At 47.4% G+C, this 19,343-nt stretch overlaps 1 protein-coding gene across 1 annotated transcript in view; it reads right to left on the bottom strand.

Moving 5' to 3' along the window:
• Positions 1 to 1,050: 1,050 nt before the first annotated feature.
• The window catches only part of LOC144827705 (sodium/hydrogen exchanger 2-like), a 621,902-nt gene continuing 603,609 nt past the window's right edge, over positions 1,051 to 19,343 (bottom strand). Inside the window, exon 12 of the mRNA XM_078685917.1 lies at positions 1,051 to 1,533. Coding sequence (XP_078542043.1) covers positions 1,403 to 1,533 — 131 coding nt within the window. The 3' untranslated portion in view covers positions 1,051 to 1,402. The remainder of the gene's footprint in view (positions 1,534 to 19,343) is intronic.

Below are 19,343 nucleotides of genomic sequence, written 5' to 3' on the forward strand. Positions count from 1 at the left end.
CATGTATGTGATTGCTTTTTAAATAAAGCAGTCTACAAAAAATGCATCCTGTTTTCCTTAAAGGAAAACGGGATGCATTTAAAAAAGAAAAATGAAACGTTGCAGTTTCATTTATTAAGGGCAGGCAGTGGTCCCTGCTCTTAAAAAACATTTGTGTGCCCATTCACAAAGGGAAAGGGGTCCCCTGGGGATCCCTTCCCGTTTGCGAGTGGGGTACCAGCCTTCAGAGAAGAGTGGTAAACTGCGAGCCCTTGGCACACCCCTTCCTAATAGCGAGTCCCTAACCACATTTTGCAAGACGCTAATTGGTTAGACTCGCAAAATAGGGTTAATACATTGGCCAGACTTTTTTTGCAGTCGCAAAGGGGCCAAATACTCCTTAGAACTGCAAAACATGGCTGTACATCTGCCGCTATAATAGATACCAGATATCATCTTGTTGAGAGTGTGTTTTTCTCTGTTGGAAAGCTATAAAATATGCCCTTTTTGGGACGTGTACCTGACTTTTTGCTTACTTTCTTGAAGGCAGACTCTATGTTGATCTGTCTGCAGATTTATACTATGCAGACTCTGCTCTAGTCTGCCTAGTGATTTATACTTAGACTTTCCTTGATTTGTAACCTAAGAAGAATTCTGCCAGCCCTTTTTCTGAACTATACTTTAGCTCTGGCTATTGACTTGCTTTGGAGGTTTTCCTTATATTGTTCCATTTTTACCTCTCACAATTGTCATTACTTGATGCATGATTGATGTTGATTTGTATCTAACAAACAAATTACTTTTTGCCTTGTGTAAAGACTCTCAAACATGCATAAACCTTTTATGGTTTTGAATTTGAATAATGTCTTGTGATGGTTATCTTGTTAAGTGTATTTGATTAGTATAATTGCAAGATTATTAAATTAGCCACATCCAGTATGTAACCCTAAAATGCACTATCACTCCTTTTGTGCTTAGGCAACAAGAATGTCCATGATGTTTAAATGATTTTTAGAAAAAAAAGTAACTTAAATCAAATATAATATATTGATTACACAACGCAATCATTAGTTAGGCCCTTGTCAACCAGCTAAAACGTTTTTTATTAAGCTCAAATATGTAAGTGATATTGAAGCAGAAGTTGTATCTCAAAGTCTGTATTCATGCATTATATCCTATACAATTAAAAAAGGAGTATCGTGTGCTTGAATATACATAGAAAAACAGCAGCATTGCAGATAAAGCTGTTTGGGCTATCATAGGCCATAAGGTGCAAGTTATATAGAAATGTTCAAATACAGCATTTACTATTAACTGGTTAACTGCAATATTTTCTGGTCAATCAGTTAAACGCCCCCCTACTCCAAGAATCCTGTCACCACCCCACCAGCGCAGTTAAGAATGTCCATGCTGTAATTCATGTTCACACACATCGTCCATTTTCTGATTCTTCTTCAATAACCTCTTCTGTTGCATCAGAATGAGGAAGCATAACGAAACAGGCAGAGGATGCTGGATTGTATTCAACACTTGGGACCGTTTCAGCATCCCCAACTAGGGAGTACAGAAGAAAACAGAATAATATTTGCAAAACATTATTAGTAAAGCATTAAATAACATTTTCACACTAGCATTTCCCTGAAACAGAAGAACCTAACATCTAATCTTGGTCAATATTGCATAAGAAACAATATTAGATTGTGATTCAGGGCTCATTAGCAGTGTGAGTCATTGAGAACAACTACCTTCATATATGTACATTTTGTACGCAGTCTCAGCTGTTTGTTCTGTCGTTTTTATAGAGTGTCTTCCCAGAGGGAGTGAAGATCAATCCAAATATTAATGTTAACATGCAGTGTTCACGAGGAATCTCAAATAAACTCTGGAACATATCGCAAACAGAGTAGACTGCTCAAACGTCAATATATTGTTTAGCAGGTATGGGGAAATGCATGTACCAAACAGGGAAGTAGGACTGGGGTGATACTCATGAAATTCACACGAACAAAAGTGTGCAATAATAAATGCCTAATGCTCCATACTGAACTCAAATCTACAACTGTGAAGGATCAACCATTCCTTTGGAATCTCATATTTATATTGTAAGAGAATTAACAATACTCAATTCATTGTAATTTCTAATAGCATGATCTTTCATTATTCTTGTTGAACAGTCTCTTTATAAATATGCATTTGTTATTGTTTCATAACAAAACAAAAAAACATTCCTGCAGAATTCAAACATATTTACTACGTAAATAACGGTGTGACTTTTTTTTTTTGCTTAGTCTGTTTGGCATTACATTTATATAGTGATATATTTGGTACGAAATTAGGCAAGAGCACAAGTGGCAGGAGTGTGTGCAAACATGAGCACCTATTTGGTTATCAGTGCAGATTGTAATTGATCTGTGGCTCTATGTCACAGCAGGCTAATAGCTAGTAACAACGATGTGAGTAAACTAATCAAACGTTGGAATAAAATCGTTTGGATCTTTTATACTTTGATTTGGGGCTCTATTACAATGTCATTCGGAGTTGCCTCCGACCAACACCGTCATGGTCTCAGGACCGACTGACCTCTGGTCAGCAGTCTCAACACCACAATTACATGGTGTGGTTGCATAATCCCATTTCTCTATGTGAGCTTGTGCTTCAGCTGTAAACCGCCGTAGCACAAGCTCCCATAGAGAAATGGGAGATTGTGTTAATCCCTGCACCGCGTGGGATGCACCTAAAGGTGCCTGCTACATGGCGCAGGGATTAACTGGGGGGCACCCCGGGTGCCCCCTATCATCCCAACCAGAGGCTGCAAGGAGAAGGGGGCCCTGCTAGGGGCCCCAAACCTACATTTACAACTCACAAAGGGTCCAGTGGGTTATTGCATCACCATGCTACAAACATGGCCCATCTACTGGAATATGTTGTTGTTGTAGATGGATGTCTGATCACTACAATGGCATTCAGTATTTTGGGGGACAATTTGTATGTAGATAGGTCTTGAAAATGTAGAACTTGAGTTCGGAATGGAATTGGCCTTAGTATCAGGAATGCCCGGCCAATTCGGCGGCCATCAGTTCATGTGTCACAACAAGAAAGGGATTGGAAGGTACCCATAATACATATTGCAGGTCAATCCTATTGTGAGTGTGTCCAACACTGAGCTCCTTGACTGAAACCTCAGTGAATAAAAATAGGGGTATTTCCTTTTGACACAATCTATGGCTGATTTACCCCAAGCTTAGCTTGAAAAATATGTCTGTTTGTAAGATGTGCTGATGAGCGGTTGAAAGACCATTCCCTTGCCTATGGCATAATCCATAACGCTTATCGCATCATTGGATAAAGGCCTGGAGCTTGCGCCCCCTAGCTTGTTTTGCTAAAACTTGTTTGAGATGTGGCCTTTCACAGTCTGGACATGGGTCCCTTGGAGATGTAAAAGGAAGACTAATAAGGGTAGTCAGATTGCATTTCATTGTAGAAGACTGATGTCCAATGGGAATTCCATAGGAGACTATTCGGCACTGAATGTTTCCCAATTGCTCCCCCATCTTTGCATGTGTAACAAGAATTATAGATATTACATTTTTACTCTGGGCAGTGATTATCACATCTATGGTGAATTCTAGGTGGCACTATGCCCATTTATTATATATAGATATCAGCAAACAACATCTCTGTGGGGGGGCGTGGCTAGCAGCCGAAGATGGCGGCAGCTTAGAGGGCGAGCTCCGAGGTTGAAGCGGCCCCTTCTTAAATCCGACTATTGATCCGTTCACTGCAGCTGTCCTGCGGGAAGGTACCAAAGCCCGGGACCGGGCGGCACACCCGGCAGCAACAGAAACGAAAATCCGTTCAAGAGAAGCGGAGTTGGACGCGCTACTCGCCTGGGCCACAGGGGGAACTGAGGCCGGGAGGTGGAGTGCATCCAGGACCTGACAGGAAGTGCAGCGAGTCGGGAACTGCGGCGCCGGAAGCAACCGCTGGTGGTGCGGCTCCAGGGACGAGAGATACACGCAGACCGGAGCGGAGGTCGGAACCCGGGCGCCTGTGGCCCGGAGGCCGTCTGTCGCCCGCGGAGACTAGCTGTGACCCGGGAAACACCCAGCACCCTACATAAAGACAACCGGACCGGCCACGTCCGAGTGCGGCTCCGCCATCTTGGAACCGGCCGGAGGCAGAAGACGGCGAGTGTGCAGCCGTCCTCAGTGGGGTGCCCTGTGATACCGTGGAGACCGGTAGGGAGTCCTTGCCCGAGCCCCGAGAAGCCTGGCGGGGGGATCCTCCGAGGCGCCACTCCGACCCCTTCGCCACAACAGGTGAGAGAAGTCCCGACGGGGGCCCCATCATCCAGGGCTCGTCACCGCTCGCACTGCCTTATCTGCTGCCGCGAAAGTGCGGTGCCATCACCCCTCTATATCGCCCGACTGGGGAGTGGAATATGTCGCTGGGGTGGCCGCAGCGGAGTGTGGCGACATAGAGACATTGGCAGCGGCGGCCGGTGGGAACGCACCTACGGCGGACAGAGAGCTCCCGACTGGGGCCGCATTGATTGCCGGTGTGAGAGGGGCACGGTGAGGACGACGCCGGTGGGCGAGTTTGACCCAGGCCGTCTGCTTGAACACGACCTGCACTGACTCGTTTCCCTGGCGTGCCGCACGACGTGCCTGCCTGACCCGTATGACCCACCTACAAAGAGGCCTGCGGGGAGGGGAGAGTGACGAGGACGACTGAGGGTGCATCCACCGGTTGGGCCCGCACGTATCCATAACCCTCTGGGAAACTGCGAACCATCACCGGGCGCTCCCTACGCGCACTGCTCCTAATACCTGCTCCTTGGAGGTCTACCGCAGCGGGAACAGCCGAAATGGCGGGTAAAGGGGCAAAGGGTGGAAACACACAGTCAAGACTCGAAAAGTACGCCTTTGAAAAAACGTTACCCTCCCCGACGGACGCGAAACTACCGGCGGGCAGGACGGCCGACACAGCGGGAGGGAAGAAGGCGACGCTGGAGGACGTGATGCGGGCTCTGACGGTGGTCCAAGCGACAGTGGGGTCGATCTCAACTGAGATAACACTAATAAGAGCTGACTTCCACAAAATGTCGGAAAAAGTGAAGACGATGGAGGTGGTAACTAAGTCACTAGTGGAAGACGTCTCAGAACTGCAAGTCAGTGTGGAACGGATCTCGAAAGAAAATAGAGAACTGCGTGACAAGCTGGACGAGCAGGAAGGGCGCTCAAGGCGGAACAACATCCGCATAATAGGGGTTCCAGAATCGGAAGACACTAGAGCCATGGACCTGTATGTGGAAAACTTGATCCAACAAGAACTTAAGCCCAAGGGTCTTTCCGCATTTTTTCCGTGGAAAGAGCACACCGAGTCCCTGGGGGTCGACCGAAAACAGGAGCTTCCCCAAGACCAATCATCGCCCGACTCTTCACTTTCAGAGACAGGGATGCGATTTTACAAGCGGCAAGAAACTCACCCCCAATTAAAGTCCAAAACTCCACACTGGCGTTCTTTCCAGACTACACGGCCGAGGTTGCACGCAGGAGGAGGACCTTCTTTGAAGTTAAAAAGGAACTGAGAGCGAGAGAAATCCCATATGCAATGCTCTTCCCGGCCAAACTACGAATAGTGGCGGAGAATAAAACCTGGTTCTTTGACACCCCAGAAGCGGTTCACGACTGGCTGGAGGGCTGGAGAACAACGGGCCTGCCTCGCCGCTCCAATAGACCGAACAAACACCGACATCATGACGCACGGCCAAGCTCCCAGGTATCCGGTGAAGATGCGGGACGGCGTTCACCACGGAGCGAGGTTCCAGAACGTGAAGACAATGAGGAACAATGACTTCCTGTGATTACAATGCTAAACCAACTGTAATTCTGGCTGGGTGGGCCGCCGAGGATACTGGGCGGAGGTACTCCGTGGACTGGATGAGGGGCCGCTGACTCCGGAGAGTCCTTCACCCCAGCGAGCAAGTACTGTGTTTTGGGTTTGGGTTAGGCACTCTGCTGAGTTGGGGGGGCGGGCAGTTCCAAGTCCGTTTAGCAGGGAGGCAGGGAGGGGGGGAGTTGTGGGGTGGGGGACCACAGGTAGTTTTGGGGTTCTTGTTCGGGACCAGTTGGTCCTCAAGGTTCAATGTTTGACTCATACTCACACTATGTACCATGACATTATACATACACAATGCCACGAGACTAGCATACAGGCCCACGAAAGTGGGCATGCTGGCGCTCAGCCTGCTTTGCTCCTTTCAAAACATACTGCCACTTACATGATGTACTGGGCCAACCCCCACATCGATACTTCCCATGAGAGGCGGAAGGGAATAAATCCAGAGACATTACATGTGCCACATGACAAATCACTGCTATGGCCAGGGTAGATAGCCTCGCCCCGATAACTCCGTTGCATATCGTATCATGGAATGTAAGGGGACTGGGCAATAAGATCAAAAGAGGCCTGGTTATGCAGGGAATCAAGAGGTTGAGTCCTGCCCTGGTCCTGATACAGGAGACACACTTAGTGGGTACGGCCACACGGGCGATGGATAGACGGGGCTATCGCATGATTGCACACGCGGAGTTCACCTCGGGATCCCGCGGTACTGGCATAATGCTACGAACATCCTCCCAATACATTGTGAAGTCCACCACGACTGATGACCAGGGCCGCTTTGCGGCGGTTCATGGCCAGTGGGAGGGCAGGCCGTTGAATGTGGTGTCGGTCTACATCCCGCCGGCGCTGCACGCAGTAGCGCTGCCAGACCTTGGCAAGTTCCTCTTGAATCTCCCTGCCGGAGACTTAATCATTGGGGGAGACTTTAACACGATACTGCAGAACACTCTTGACAGATTCCCAACTCGGTCACACACGGGGGGTCCCAGTAAGTTTCATAGTTTTTTGGAAGCGCACGGGTTGACGGATATCTGGCGCCTGTTACATCCAGACCAACTGCAATACACCTATTACTCGGCCACACACAATAGCCTCTCACGGATAGATTACTTCCTCACGTTAGGGAGCGGTCTTATTACCATAGACAAAGCGCAGATACAACCGAGGGGTATATCGGACCATTCACCGATTACTTTGACTATATCTAACTCAGGGAAAATACGCAAGAGGGTCTATCCAATCTTTCCAGGGTATCTTAAGATTCCATCTATTCGTACGGCCTTAAGGAAAGCTACCCGATATTATTTTGAAGAAAATCGGTCATCGGTACAATCGCCTTCGATATTATGGGAGGCTTATAAAACAGTTTTCAGGGGACAAGCCATAGCAGCAATCACGCACCATAAGAGAGCGCAAGGAAGGGAGGCCTCAGAACTGGACCTAAATCTAGAAAGGGCCAACACTGCCCATATGGCAGATCCATCAGATGACACACTACACTCACTGCAATTGCATCAGCGGCGCCTCGACGACCACCTGAGGCGCTTAACCTTGGCAGATATTACAGCCACCAAACACAGGGTGTACGAAATCGGAGATAAGGCTAGCAGACTCCTGGCATGGCTCGATAAAAAACAGGGGGTACCAGGAACATTTTGCAAATCAAAGACTCACATGGGATAGTGCATACCAGGCCGGACGACATTGTCACTGTCTTGGCCGATTACTTTTCTGAGGTATATACCCCCACGGTACTCGTGACTGCGGATGAGGCCCGAGAGGCCCTGACCCGTATCTCCGTGCCCACACTAACGGAGGAGGCGGCAAAAGACCTTGATGCCGCTCTCACAACAGATGAAGTTCAGTTGGCCATAAAAACACTCCACTCGGGCAGGGCTTTAGGCCCAAATGGGATACCCATTGAATGGTTTAAAACGATGTCGGAGTCCCTGAGTGCCCCCCTTCTTCAAATGTTCGAGGAGAGTAGAAGGGAGGGAACATTGCCCCCAGACCAGCGGATGGCGACCATAGTGGCCATTCCGAAACCGGGTAAACCACCCAACGAATTTACGTCATATAGGCCTATCTCACTCCTAAATCCTGAAGCGAAAATTCTAGCGAAACTGTTAGAAAATAGACTCATGCCGTGCTTGACCCAGCTGATCCATCCGGACCAGTCTGGATTTATGCCGCACAGGAGCACGGCATTGAATCTTCGTAGAGTGCAGGGAATATTGGCCAGAACCCCACTGTTGCAGGAACCGGCGGCAATACTGTCCTTAGATGCCAAAATGGCATTCGATATGGTGGAATGGAACTACCTGTTCGCAGTACTCACCCGCATGGGCTTTGGACCCACCTTTATCGCATGGATCAAACTATTGTATAAAGACCCAGTGGCGCGGGTGGTGGCTAATGGACACATATCGCGTGAGATTCGTTTGGCGCGAGGGACGAGGCAGGGCTGCCCGCTCTCGCCCCTCCTTTTCGCGTTGGTCCTAGAACCGCTGGCAGTTGCTATTCGAGCGACACCACTATTGAAAGGGATTAAATGGGAGGATAGTTGGGAAGACAGGGTGTCCTTGTACGCGGACGACATGTTAATTTACCTCACTGACCTGGAAAATAGCCTTCCGAACCTCCTCACGTTGTGCAACTCACATGGGCGGCTGTCTGGTTACACTATCAATTGGTCGAAATCGACACTCTATGAGCTTAGGGGACTGCTCCCAGCCCTCCCGGAGACTTGCCCTCTGGCAATGGCGGGCGCTTCCTTTAAATATCTAGGAATACATGTCACCCGAGAGACCACAGACTTCATTACTCTTAATCTACAACCCCCTCTCGTGCGGCTGCGCAACGACGTACAACACTGGAAGGAGCTACCATTAACATTGCTCGGCAGAGCAGCATTATTTAAAATGATGGCGCTGCCTCGTTTTTATACATACTTGAAAATACTCCAATGCTCGTGCCCACCAGCTTCTTTCAGAAGGTGACGGCGCTGATATCGACTCTGTTGTGGGGGAATCGCCCAGCGCGAATAGCTCACGTAAAGCTCAACAGGAGCTGGTTCGATGGCGGGATAGCACTGCCTAACGTACAAATGTATTACTGGGCGGCCCAACTAAAGGTTATTAATCAGTGGATGCACGCCCCACAAAACGATCCGGCGTTTAAGGCGGACAGGACACAATTGGGCACCCACACCCTACTGGCACCACTGTATCACAAAGGGGTGGCAATGAAATTGATAGGGCCCACTAAACATACCGTGCAGATATGGTACAAGGCACACACAAAACTACGTTGGGAAGGGATCATTACGAAACTTACGCCACTGTGGGACTCCAAAGCACTGGGGCACCTGAGGAACACGAAGGGGTTTACTCAATGGGACAACATCGGGATTTCTACGGTGGGAGACATGTGGTCCAGAGAGGGGGTAATTTCATTTGCGTCCCTTCAGGACCAATATGAATTGGGGGACAATGAACTCTTCCGATACATTCAAATTAGGCATGCCCTCCAAGCAGTGATCCCTCAAGACTCTACACCACCAGAATCTTCACCGCTCGAAGACCGCCTGCTTACAGACTTTATGCAAGAGAAAGCGACAACATTGACTTACCGGAAGCTACTTAATAACATGTCTGACCCCTTGGGGAAACTAAAGGAGAAATGGGTGGAGGACGTCGGCGATTTCGACGACTCTGATTGGAACGCTGCTATTGCCTCCCCACGGGGGGCTGGAATATCAGCTAGATTCCGCCTGATACAATTGAAAATCCTACATAGGATATATTACACGAGAATCACTCTACATAAGTTGATGAGGGCGGACCACCCATATTGTTTGAGGGGATGCGGTGAGGAAGGTACTTTTATCCACACAATCTGGAGCTGCACCAGCATCGTAGGTTATTGGCAGCGAGTGCTCCGCACCATCGCACAAACACTTAACACCTCACTAACACTAGACTCTCGGGTGTGCCTGCTCAATGTGTGGGGACCTACTGATTTAACTTTTTACGGGAAGTTGTGGGTCACGATAGGCTTCATGACTGCCAAACGGGATATCGCACAGAAATGGGGGACGGCTGAGCTCCCCACCCTGGCACAATGGAGTAGAAATATGGACATGCTCATGCTAACGGAGAGGGCGGTATACCAATCAAGAGCTAGTCCGCGTAAATGGAATGGTGTCTGGCAACCCTGGAACACATACAGAGGGGACATTTGTGATCCTCTGCCGGAGGACGATACTGATAGTTCAGAGGGGGAGGAAGACCTTGAGTGATAATCAGAGGTTGTAAATGAGGCCATGCACACTGGGTACAGACCTTATCCGATGCCACGAGAGCGGCAGGGGAGGGAGGGTGGAAGGAGGGTATGGCTTTTGTTGACTGGTGGGAGGGATCTACTCTAGAGTAGCATCTAGAGTGCACTGAAGGATGTGAGTTTTGTGAGATACAACTGAGTCACGTTTTAAGTTGTTTATAAGTTGTACGTAAAATACAAAATGCAAGATTTCAGCACACACTCGACTACTGCATTCGTAAGGTTCACACGAAATACCTGATCATTACTTTACTGAATGCCTGAGTGGGGCAGTATATATACTGGACGATTGTACGTGCGATACCTTAGTTATGCCGGCCTCAGGGTTGTAGGCACAAATACAAGTAATTGTTGGTATTGTCAATATATGCTCTTGCGACAATAAAAAATTAAAAAAAAAAAAACAACATCTCTGTGGTTTGCAGAAAGTCCAAAATGCTGGCATTTATCTAGCAACTGAGCAAGACACACACTCTTTTGGATACAGGTAAAATTACACTGACGTTCCTTTGCCTGATTTGAAGTTCACTGTGCAACAATAAGATAATGTGTACTTCATAATTACATTGCTATGGCTCAAAAACAAAAAACAGTGTCTACATATATAGTCTTATTTTTTATAGAATGCTGCAGAATGGTTGTATGTATATGGTATGGTCTATGAGGTATCCCGACAGCTTTATTAGCCCATTCAAAAATCTTCTGTTTTAACCCTTGCTATGGCAAATGTAATTCCTTTTTAGGTTACCACTGGGGTCCGAGGGCAGCAATGTTTCTACTGTACGATTTAAACGGCCTGGGGCCACATGTAGCGGTCGCAAAAATGGAATTTGCCTGTTTGCGACAGCTACGGGCTTTTGCCATATATTAACACTATTTTACAAGTCAGTAACCTATTATGCTGTCCCCAGCAGGCCACATCCGTGCGTTTTTTGCAATTCCTAATGAGTCACAAATTGAGTCCTAACTAATAAATATCAATGAGGTAGGTCAATTGCAACTCAATTAGGGATCACTAAATGTGTCTGAGACACATTTGTACATCTCGTTTTGTGAGTTCCTAATTGTGAGTCCAAAAAAATCTCAATTTGGGACTTGCAACATGAATTGTTCCTACTATTAGCTCTTGACTCTCTCAGGATAATCAAAGCAAATATTCCAGTACGCGGATGACCTGATCAACTCAGAATGCAGTGCAACATGTTTAGATAGCAGTTAATAACTTGAATGACCAGTCTGTGCTTTAAAAAATGTAACAACTTAAATAAACATAAAAAATAGATGTACACTTACAATCAACAAAGAAATCCAGAAGATCCTGGCATAGAGCACTTTCTCATTAAGCGCTAGAAAACTATTTAACATAGAGGCATATATCAAATTGGGGAGAGGAGTTGGCCTAACGGCTAGGGCGCTCGACCTCGGACCTGGGGATCTGGGTTTGAGTCTCGGTAATGACGCCAAAACCTCCTGTGATTCTAGGCAAATCACTTAATCTCCCCGTGCCTAAAATGAAAGTGTAAATTCAAACACAACAGTGATGGACAGAATGTGGATCAATGTCACACATTCACCCCAGTCCAAAGATCTGGGCCCAAATCCATCATTTTTCCACTCCACACCACCACCACCCTGGGTTAGACAATGACGATATGCGAATCAGCGCCCTGTGCCCCATGGGAACAGTCCAGTCCGAACTACAAAAGCCATGTCCTTCCCAGAACGGAAACAAGCATCCGAGGACCGGCCCGGTTTCGAGGTAACACCTCTCATCAGCCCGGCTAGCTTGATTCCAGTGGTGTGGAGTGCCTGGGACTCACGTCTGAGCATCCCCAGTACACTTAGAGCGGTAATTGCAAACACAACAGTGATGGACAGAATGTGGATCAATGTCACACATTCACCCCAGTCCAAAGATCTGGGCCCAAATCCATCGTTTTTCCACTCCACACCACCCTGGGTTAGACAATGACGATATGCAAATCAGCGCTGACCCTGTGCCCCATGGGAACAGTCCAGTCCGAACTACAAAAGCCATGTCCTTCCCAGAACGGAAACAAGCATCCGAGGACCGGCCCGGTTTCGAGGTAACACCTCTCATCAGCCCGGCTAGCTTGATTCCAGTGGTGTGGAGTGCCTGGGACTCACGTCTGAGCATCCCCAGTACACTTAGAGCGGTAATTGCAAACACAACAGTGATGGACAGAATGTGGATCAATGTCACACATTCACCCCAGTCCAAAGATCTGGGCCCAAATCCATCGTTTTTCCACTCCACACCACCCTGGGTTAGACAATGACGATATGCAAATCAGCGCTGACCCTGTGCCCCAGGGGAACAGTCCAGTCCGAACTACAAAAGCCATGTCCTTCCCAGAACGGAAACAAGCATCCGAGGACCGGCCCGGTTTCGAGGTAACACCTCTCATCAGCCCGGCTAGCTTGATTCCAGTGGTGTGGAGTGCCTGGGACTCACGTCTGAGCATCCCCAGTACACTTAGAGCGGTAATTGCAAACACAACAGTGATGGACAGAATGTGGATCAATGTCACACATTCACCCCAGTCCAAAGATCTGGGCCCAAATCCATCGTTTTTCCACTCCACACCACCCTGGGTTAGACAATGACGATATGCAAATCAGCGCTGACCCTGTGCCCCATGGGAACAGTCCAGTCCGAACTACAAAAGCCATGTCCTTCCCAGAACGGAAACAAGCATCCGAGGACCGGCCCGGTTTCGAGGTAACACCTCTCATCAGCCCGGCTAGCTTGATTCCAGTGGTGTGGAGTGCCTGGGACTCACGTCTGAGCATCCCCAGTACACTTAGAGCGGTAATTGCAAACACAACAGTGATGGACAGAATGTGGATCAATGTCACACATTCACCCCAGTCCAAAGATCTGGGCCCAAATCCATCGTTTTTCCACTCCACACCACCCTGGGTTAGACAATGACGATATGCAAATCAGCGCTGACCCTGTGCCCCATGGGAACAGTCCAGTCCGAACTACAAAAGCCATGTCCTTCCCAGAACGGAAACAAGCATCCGAGGACCGGCCCGGTTTCGAGGTAACACCTCTCATCAGCCCGGCTAGCTTGATTCCAGTGGTGTGGAGTGCCTGGGACTCACGTCTGAGCATCCCCAGTACACTTAGAGCGGTAATTGCAAACACAACAGTGTGCGCTGGGGATGCCCAGACGTGGGTCCCAGGCACTCCACACCACTTGGAGTCAAGCTAGCCGGGCTGAAGAGAGGTGTTACCTCGAAACCGGTCCGGTCCTCGGATGCTTGATTCCGGTCTGGGAAAGATATGGCTGTTGTAGTTCGGACTGGACTGTTCCCATGGGGCAACAGGGTCAGAGCTGATTTGCATAAAGCCATTATCTGACCCAGGGTGGTGTGGAGTGCAAAAAAACGATGGATTTGGGCCCAGATCTTTTGACTGGGGGAGTGTGTGACATTGATCCACATTCAGTCCATCACTTGTTGTTTTTTTTTTTAAATGAAAGTGTGTCCTCATGTAACGTAACTGGAAAATATGCAAAAAGATCTGATACCTGATTCGGTTCGGGTCTAGTTCGCGCTATATAAAACTCTACAAAAAAAAAAAATGTTATTCCATGGGAGATGTTTCAGATCAGTTGGTGGGGAAAAAAGCATAGATACAAGAACCTTTGTTATATTTTGATTTAGACACATGTGATCCCGAAGGATGCTCCTACATAAAAGGAAGTGCCATTAAAATACTAGGGAAAGCACATAGGGTTGTGCAGAAAATGAATAAGAGCTCGCCATCTCAAAGCCATAAGAAGGACTTTTGGCCTAACAGCACTCTAGAGAACTGTGCCTAGAGACGACTTGTGTCAAAGTGTTGCTCTATGAAAATCTGCTCACATTAACTTTTGCATTTACATTGATCTTCCAGTTTGCAACGTTCTGGACATAAGTATAGGAACGATTTTAACCTTTCAAAATGAGTTGCCTCCTATTTTGAATAATAGTAGGCTTTTTAACTTTCTCTTGGGTCCTTGATTTATTTTATTTATTGGCTGTGTGATTTCTCTACAGAATATTTTAGAAGCATATACCAGAGCATGTATGATTGAAACCAAATCACCTACATCACTAAGGGCCCAATTATAATTTTGGTGGTGCAGCGTCGCGTACGCCCTGTCGCCTCACTGCCAAACCCGTGGTGAGGCTGCCCACCAGATTAGGAGTTTCCTCCTGTCTGGCTGGATTTTTTGGGGCGTTCTGATGGCGGTGTATGTAAACACGTGCACTTCAATGGGAATGGCAAAAACAGTTTCTGCACGGCATGGACTGAAAAGTCCATGTCATGCAGGTACTAGTGTGCATACACACAGGGGGGCACATGTTGTGCATGCATCCATAGCGCGCAGAGGCCCCAGGGTTTCATATCTGTCAAGCTTTACATGGAGGAGGAACCGCCATGAAAACCCTGGTGGAGAGGAAACTCCTAATATGCTTGATGGGACTGAACCACTGTACCCTGATAGTGTTGCAGCAGGTCGAGAGCAGTCCCACTGCAAAATCTCGTAATGGGGTGGTGGTGGGACTGCCACCACGGCGACACCTTGAGTCTGGCGGTCTGTCCACCACCAGACTTGTAATCAGCCTCAAGTGCAGGGAAGGAGGGAGAGTGCAGCAATACAAGAGGCAGCGGGAGGGGGCAGGAGGACAAGCAACACAAGGGTGGGGCAGGAGACGGAATGTAGACATGCACTCTTAAAGAATACATGTCAAAAAGTAAAATAAAAATTGCCTTCAGGAGCATGTGGCCAGTGAAAGGACACTGGCCACAGAGAAACCTGTACTAGGTCCATGCTCTGCATCAGGGACCAACACTGGAGGTGCCTGTAGAAAGCAAGAAGCAGCAGGTGGCTCCGACCAATTATAAGCAAGGAAACAAATGACTTGAAAGCCTATTTTTAGGCTTTGTTTTTTTATTAACAATATATTTACCTGACGCACATACCTGAAACCTAAAAACAATGCAAACTTGCAAGTTGACCATAGCACCGCATCAGAACCATCTGAGTTATTAAAAACCGACCTGTAGGATTTGACGCAAAGTCAGAAGAACTATAACGGCCTGGCTCAGTGGTGAAAGAGTATGTTAAGAGGAGCTAGGCATAAACGAGGTTCACAGTGGTATTTTGCATGTAGAACCTATGTGTGATATTTGTGAAGTAAGTTCAGTCACACATCTGCCATTATTAGCTTGGCCTGTAGTTTATTTCCTGTATGAATTGGTACTGGAGGGTGTTCCTCTTGTACACAACCTATGCTAACTTCTGCTGGGCTGCTCTTGGCACCTTGCAGCTTTTTCGAATATCAGTGCTGGTGATGACATCAACATTCAACAACACTCTGTAAATCCCAAACTGCACATTTTACTAGACTTCATACAATGCAGCACTCCATCCTTTTCAGCTGCACTCTCTTATATGAAGGATATTCAATTTAGGTCTTAGTTTATTGTTGATTAACCAATCCCAAAACAATAGCTGAGTTAGTTTTTTCACATCCAATCTTGCAATTGTCAGTCAGTGGTGATAGAGAGTTATTACCAATTTCAATCAAGCTTACTGGTCTGTGGCAGAAGTGTTTTGTGATAGCAGTTGCTTGACTAATTAGAATCATCATTCTTCTGTATCATGATTCTGGGGAGATTGTTCCACATGCACGTTTTTCAAAGCAAGTCCTAAACGTTCTGGAGCCTTATAATGTTCCAGGTGATCTACAGCTTTTCCATAGTCCGAAGTTAAACATCATTTTGGAAGTTCTTCTGTTTCAGTGACATCATATAACGTTTTAGGGTTGGCTTGACCGCTTTAGCTGTCTCCAACCTATTGTGTACAATATATATAGAGTGGTTATTGGGTCAGCACGTTTCAGCCCTTGGCTTGTTTCGTTCTGCCTCCTGCAGCCAAAGCTTTAACACTTTAACCTTAGCAGTCCCATCTCTGATCAAGACCAAGGAATGCTTCTACCTCAAGTCAAGTTAGTGGATGCAATGATGTATGATTCCACCTCCGAGGGAGCACTTTCACTGCAATGCATAGAGAGCATTGTTTTCTGAACGTGGCAGGATGCTTTAAATGCAAATTATAGTTTTAATCTCCCTGATCGACTAGACATCTGCTATTATGCATAAACTGATTCTCTCAACTCATATCGGAGTACCACTTGGAAGTCCAAAATGGCTGCCTTATTTAACCTTATGGTGGGTGTCTCTATTCAGACAGTCCTTCATACATTAATGTGCTGCTGCCCTCGTTCAAGGTCCTAGTATATTTTTTTTATAATATTGAAGCTGCGTCGCTGATCTCCCTCCTTTCACAGCATCTTTATTATTTCCTGTGGTACATGCCAGTTACAGGGGGTATCTGCAGCTCCATGAAGTCCTCAGCTCCACCACATCACTAGTTTGAATCCTTCCCCCATTCTCTGTTGCAGTTGGTTATAGCCACTTCATTGCAAATTCTCGCACTTTTAGGCAACTTCAACAAACTAGAAGAACTGACAAATGTACTATTTTCACTCCGATCCAACTTTATTTGAGCAGGGGTTACTGGGACATTAGATACTAAATGAGCCGGATCAGACTCTGTATCACTTATTTAGAGTTCAATAACCCAGGGCTCCCTGCATTTTCAACCTCTGCCAGCAGCATTTACCACCACCAGCAGCTGGTAGACCGGAGTGCCCACATTTGGTGCGACATTATGATCATGCACAGATGCAGAGGAGAGTGCAGCGCAGAGCAGAGAATCGATTGGCGAGAAGCCTGGCAGGAAGTTGAGGTTGAAGAGTCGGCACTAGCAATCCAGCACTCTGCTAGTCCCCCTGCAGAGGCCCTGTTGGACCCAAAGTTCTCATCTTGTGGCGCAGTAATCAGGAATACAGCGGCGAGCCACAAATCATGAGTTAACCGCAGGCTGTGCATCGGCATCCTGCACCCTGCTTCTTGCAGTGGGATAAAGCAGGAAAAAAGAAAAGATGCTGCGGCTGCTCTGCAGAGCCAATGGGGCCAATAGGTGAGCAGGTGCCGGCTTGAGCTGAGAGCCTCTTATCACGGCGTAAGGTGAGGTGAACAGCGCTTCCTACTCCACGGCATTCTCCAGAGCATTTTACAGTGCAGTGCCCTCCCATCCTTCCACTAACACACCAGCCTGCTGGCCTGGCCCAGGGAAGCTCGTGCACTGACAGCCCACTGCATTCCTGGCACAGGAAGCTGTGGCAGGATGAGATAATTGATCCAAGTCCATCAACTAGTCAAAAACCATCAGCATTGCGGGCATGGTGGCCTGTTGAGTATGCATCTCTCCCCCACTATTGATAGCCAGCAAATGCAGCCCCAGACTTGTCCCTGACCTGCCAGTCTACAATTTGCAAGTAGAGAGGGCTTGCATAAGAGAGAAAACAATCAGGCAACTGGGTCAAAGGAGCGAGTCCACCGCCATATGTAAGTTGACGTATGATCGGACAAAGGTGGTGCAAAAGCAGCCAGCCTTGTGGTAAGTGTGGCTTGCACCCCAATTGCCCGAGCTCCATATTTACCTGCAAGCCCCTCAAGGAGGGTGTAGCCTAATTCACCTGAATTCCCTAGCAATACCATGATATCACCCCCTAGGAGGGCAAGGTCCAAGGGGAACAAAAAACAAGGAAGGATTATGGAAGCCTGGAAAGTATGTAAAGAAGTGGTAGTTAGACATGATCATACCCTCTCAACCCTGACCAGGTGAATTTCTATCCAGGCCACACAGGGTCGCCCAGTGTACATTGTGGTGTACATCCATAGGTTGAGAGAAGGTGGTGGCAGGTTCCACACCAGGGAACACCAAACAGCACAGTATCAAGACAAGACCGTAATTCACAAATCTTAACGCATTCCAGGAGAAAGGTTCAAAAGAGGAGAATAGAGTCAAGATAAACCCAGCAACCTTTGCCTCATAAAACCTGAAAATGCCCAAATCAGAAGGAATCAACTTTGGGTAACAAAACTCGAAGAATAAAATAACCAAATCCTCCAAGGCAGGAGTCTCCTCAGGGCACATTCTCCTAACTTCACAAACAGTGACATTCTTTGTGAAAGCCAAACCAAATCACAAATTTGCATTTCCTCAAGACCCCATGAAAGTGAAAAAGTTCCTCTTGAAATGATTAGCTGCCACTTGTTGCCTGGTTTTGTTGTAGTTTTTTAATGTATTGTACATATCCACCCTGTAAATCCTTGGTAAATGGTACCCTGGGTACCTAGAGCCTGGGAGCTAAAAAGGGTCCCCTGAGAACAACCTCATGAGGACCATGCCACAGCTCTTGTAGCTTTCATTCCTGTGAGGTGAAAAACGACAGTGTGCATGGCATCCTGCCTGGGTGCCATGCCAGCAAGCACTGCCTGAAGGTATAGGTAAATCGTCACTCTAGCAAGCCTTACAGCCCTAAGGCAGAGTGCACTATATCCCAGGTGAGGGCATGCCCCTACAAAACTTAAGTAAATTCTTAAATATTGTAAGTGCCAGGGAAGCCATGAAGAGTACATGGGCTGGTGTGGTTCTGAAGATTCTGGATTCATGTAATCGTTCTGGACTCGAGAATTAAAACTTCGTCGAAACATGACGAATTTGGTATCAAAAGACCGAGAATGACGAGCACACCATGTACATATATTTTCAGCATATTCAAGTGACGATTTCACCTCGAAATCGTCACTTACGTTCTGAACCCTTGGCTTCCATTATGTGTTGCCCTTTACATAGGCCTTAATCCAGCTGAATTCAATTCCACAAGGACACATACTCCTTAATCGACTTCCCTATGACCTGTGCAAGTTGGAACCATTGCCCCAGGCGGAACTCGTTAGGTCAGTTCCCCTCCCAGTGGCCGAACAAGATAGCATCAAGGCTCAACAAGCCATAAAACCATTTCAGCGCGCACACCTGCCGTATCTTGCTCCCATCTGTCTCTACTCTTTCTGCTTCACTTACTTTATGGTGGGGAGGTGCCTGTTTTATTGGGGGTCCACCGATATCTGATGAAATGTTGGGCCTCGCCAGGTGATTTGTTGTGGGCAGCACGACGTGAAA

This window comes from Lissotriton helveticus, chromosome 4_1 (genome assembly GCF_964261635.1).
Source record: "Lissotriton helveticus chromosome 4_1, aLisHel1.1, whole genome shotgun sequence".
Classification (NCBI taxonomy): domain Eukaryota; kingdom Metazoa; phylum Chordata; class Amphibia; order Caudata; family Salamandridae; genus Lissotriton; species Lissotriton helveticus.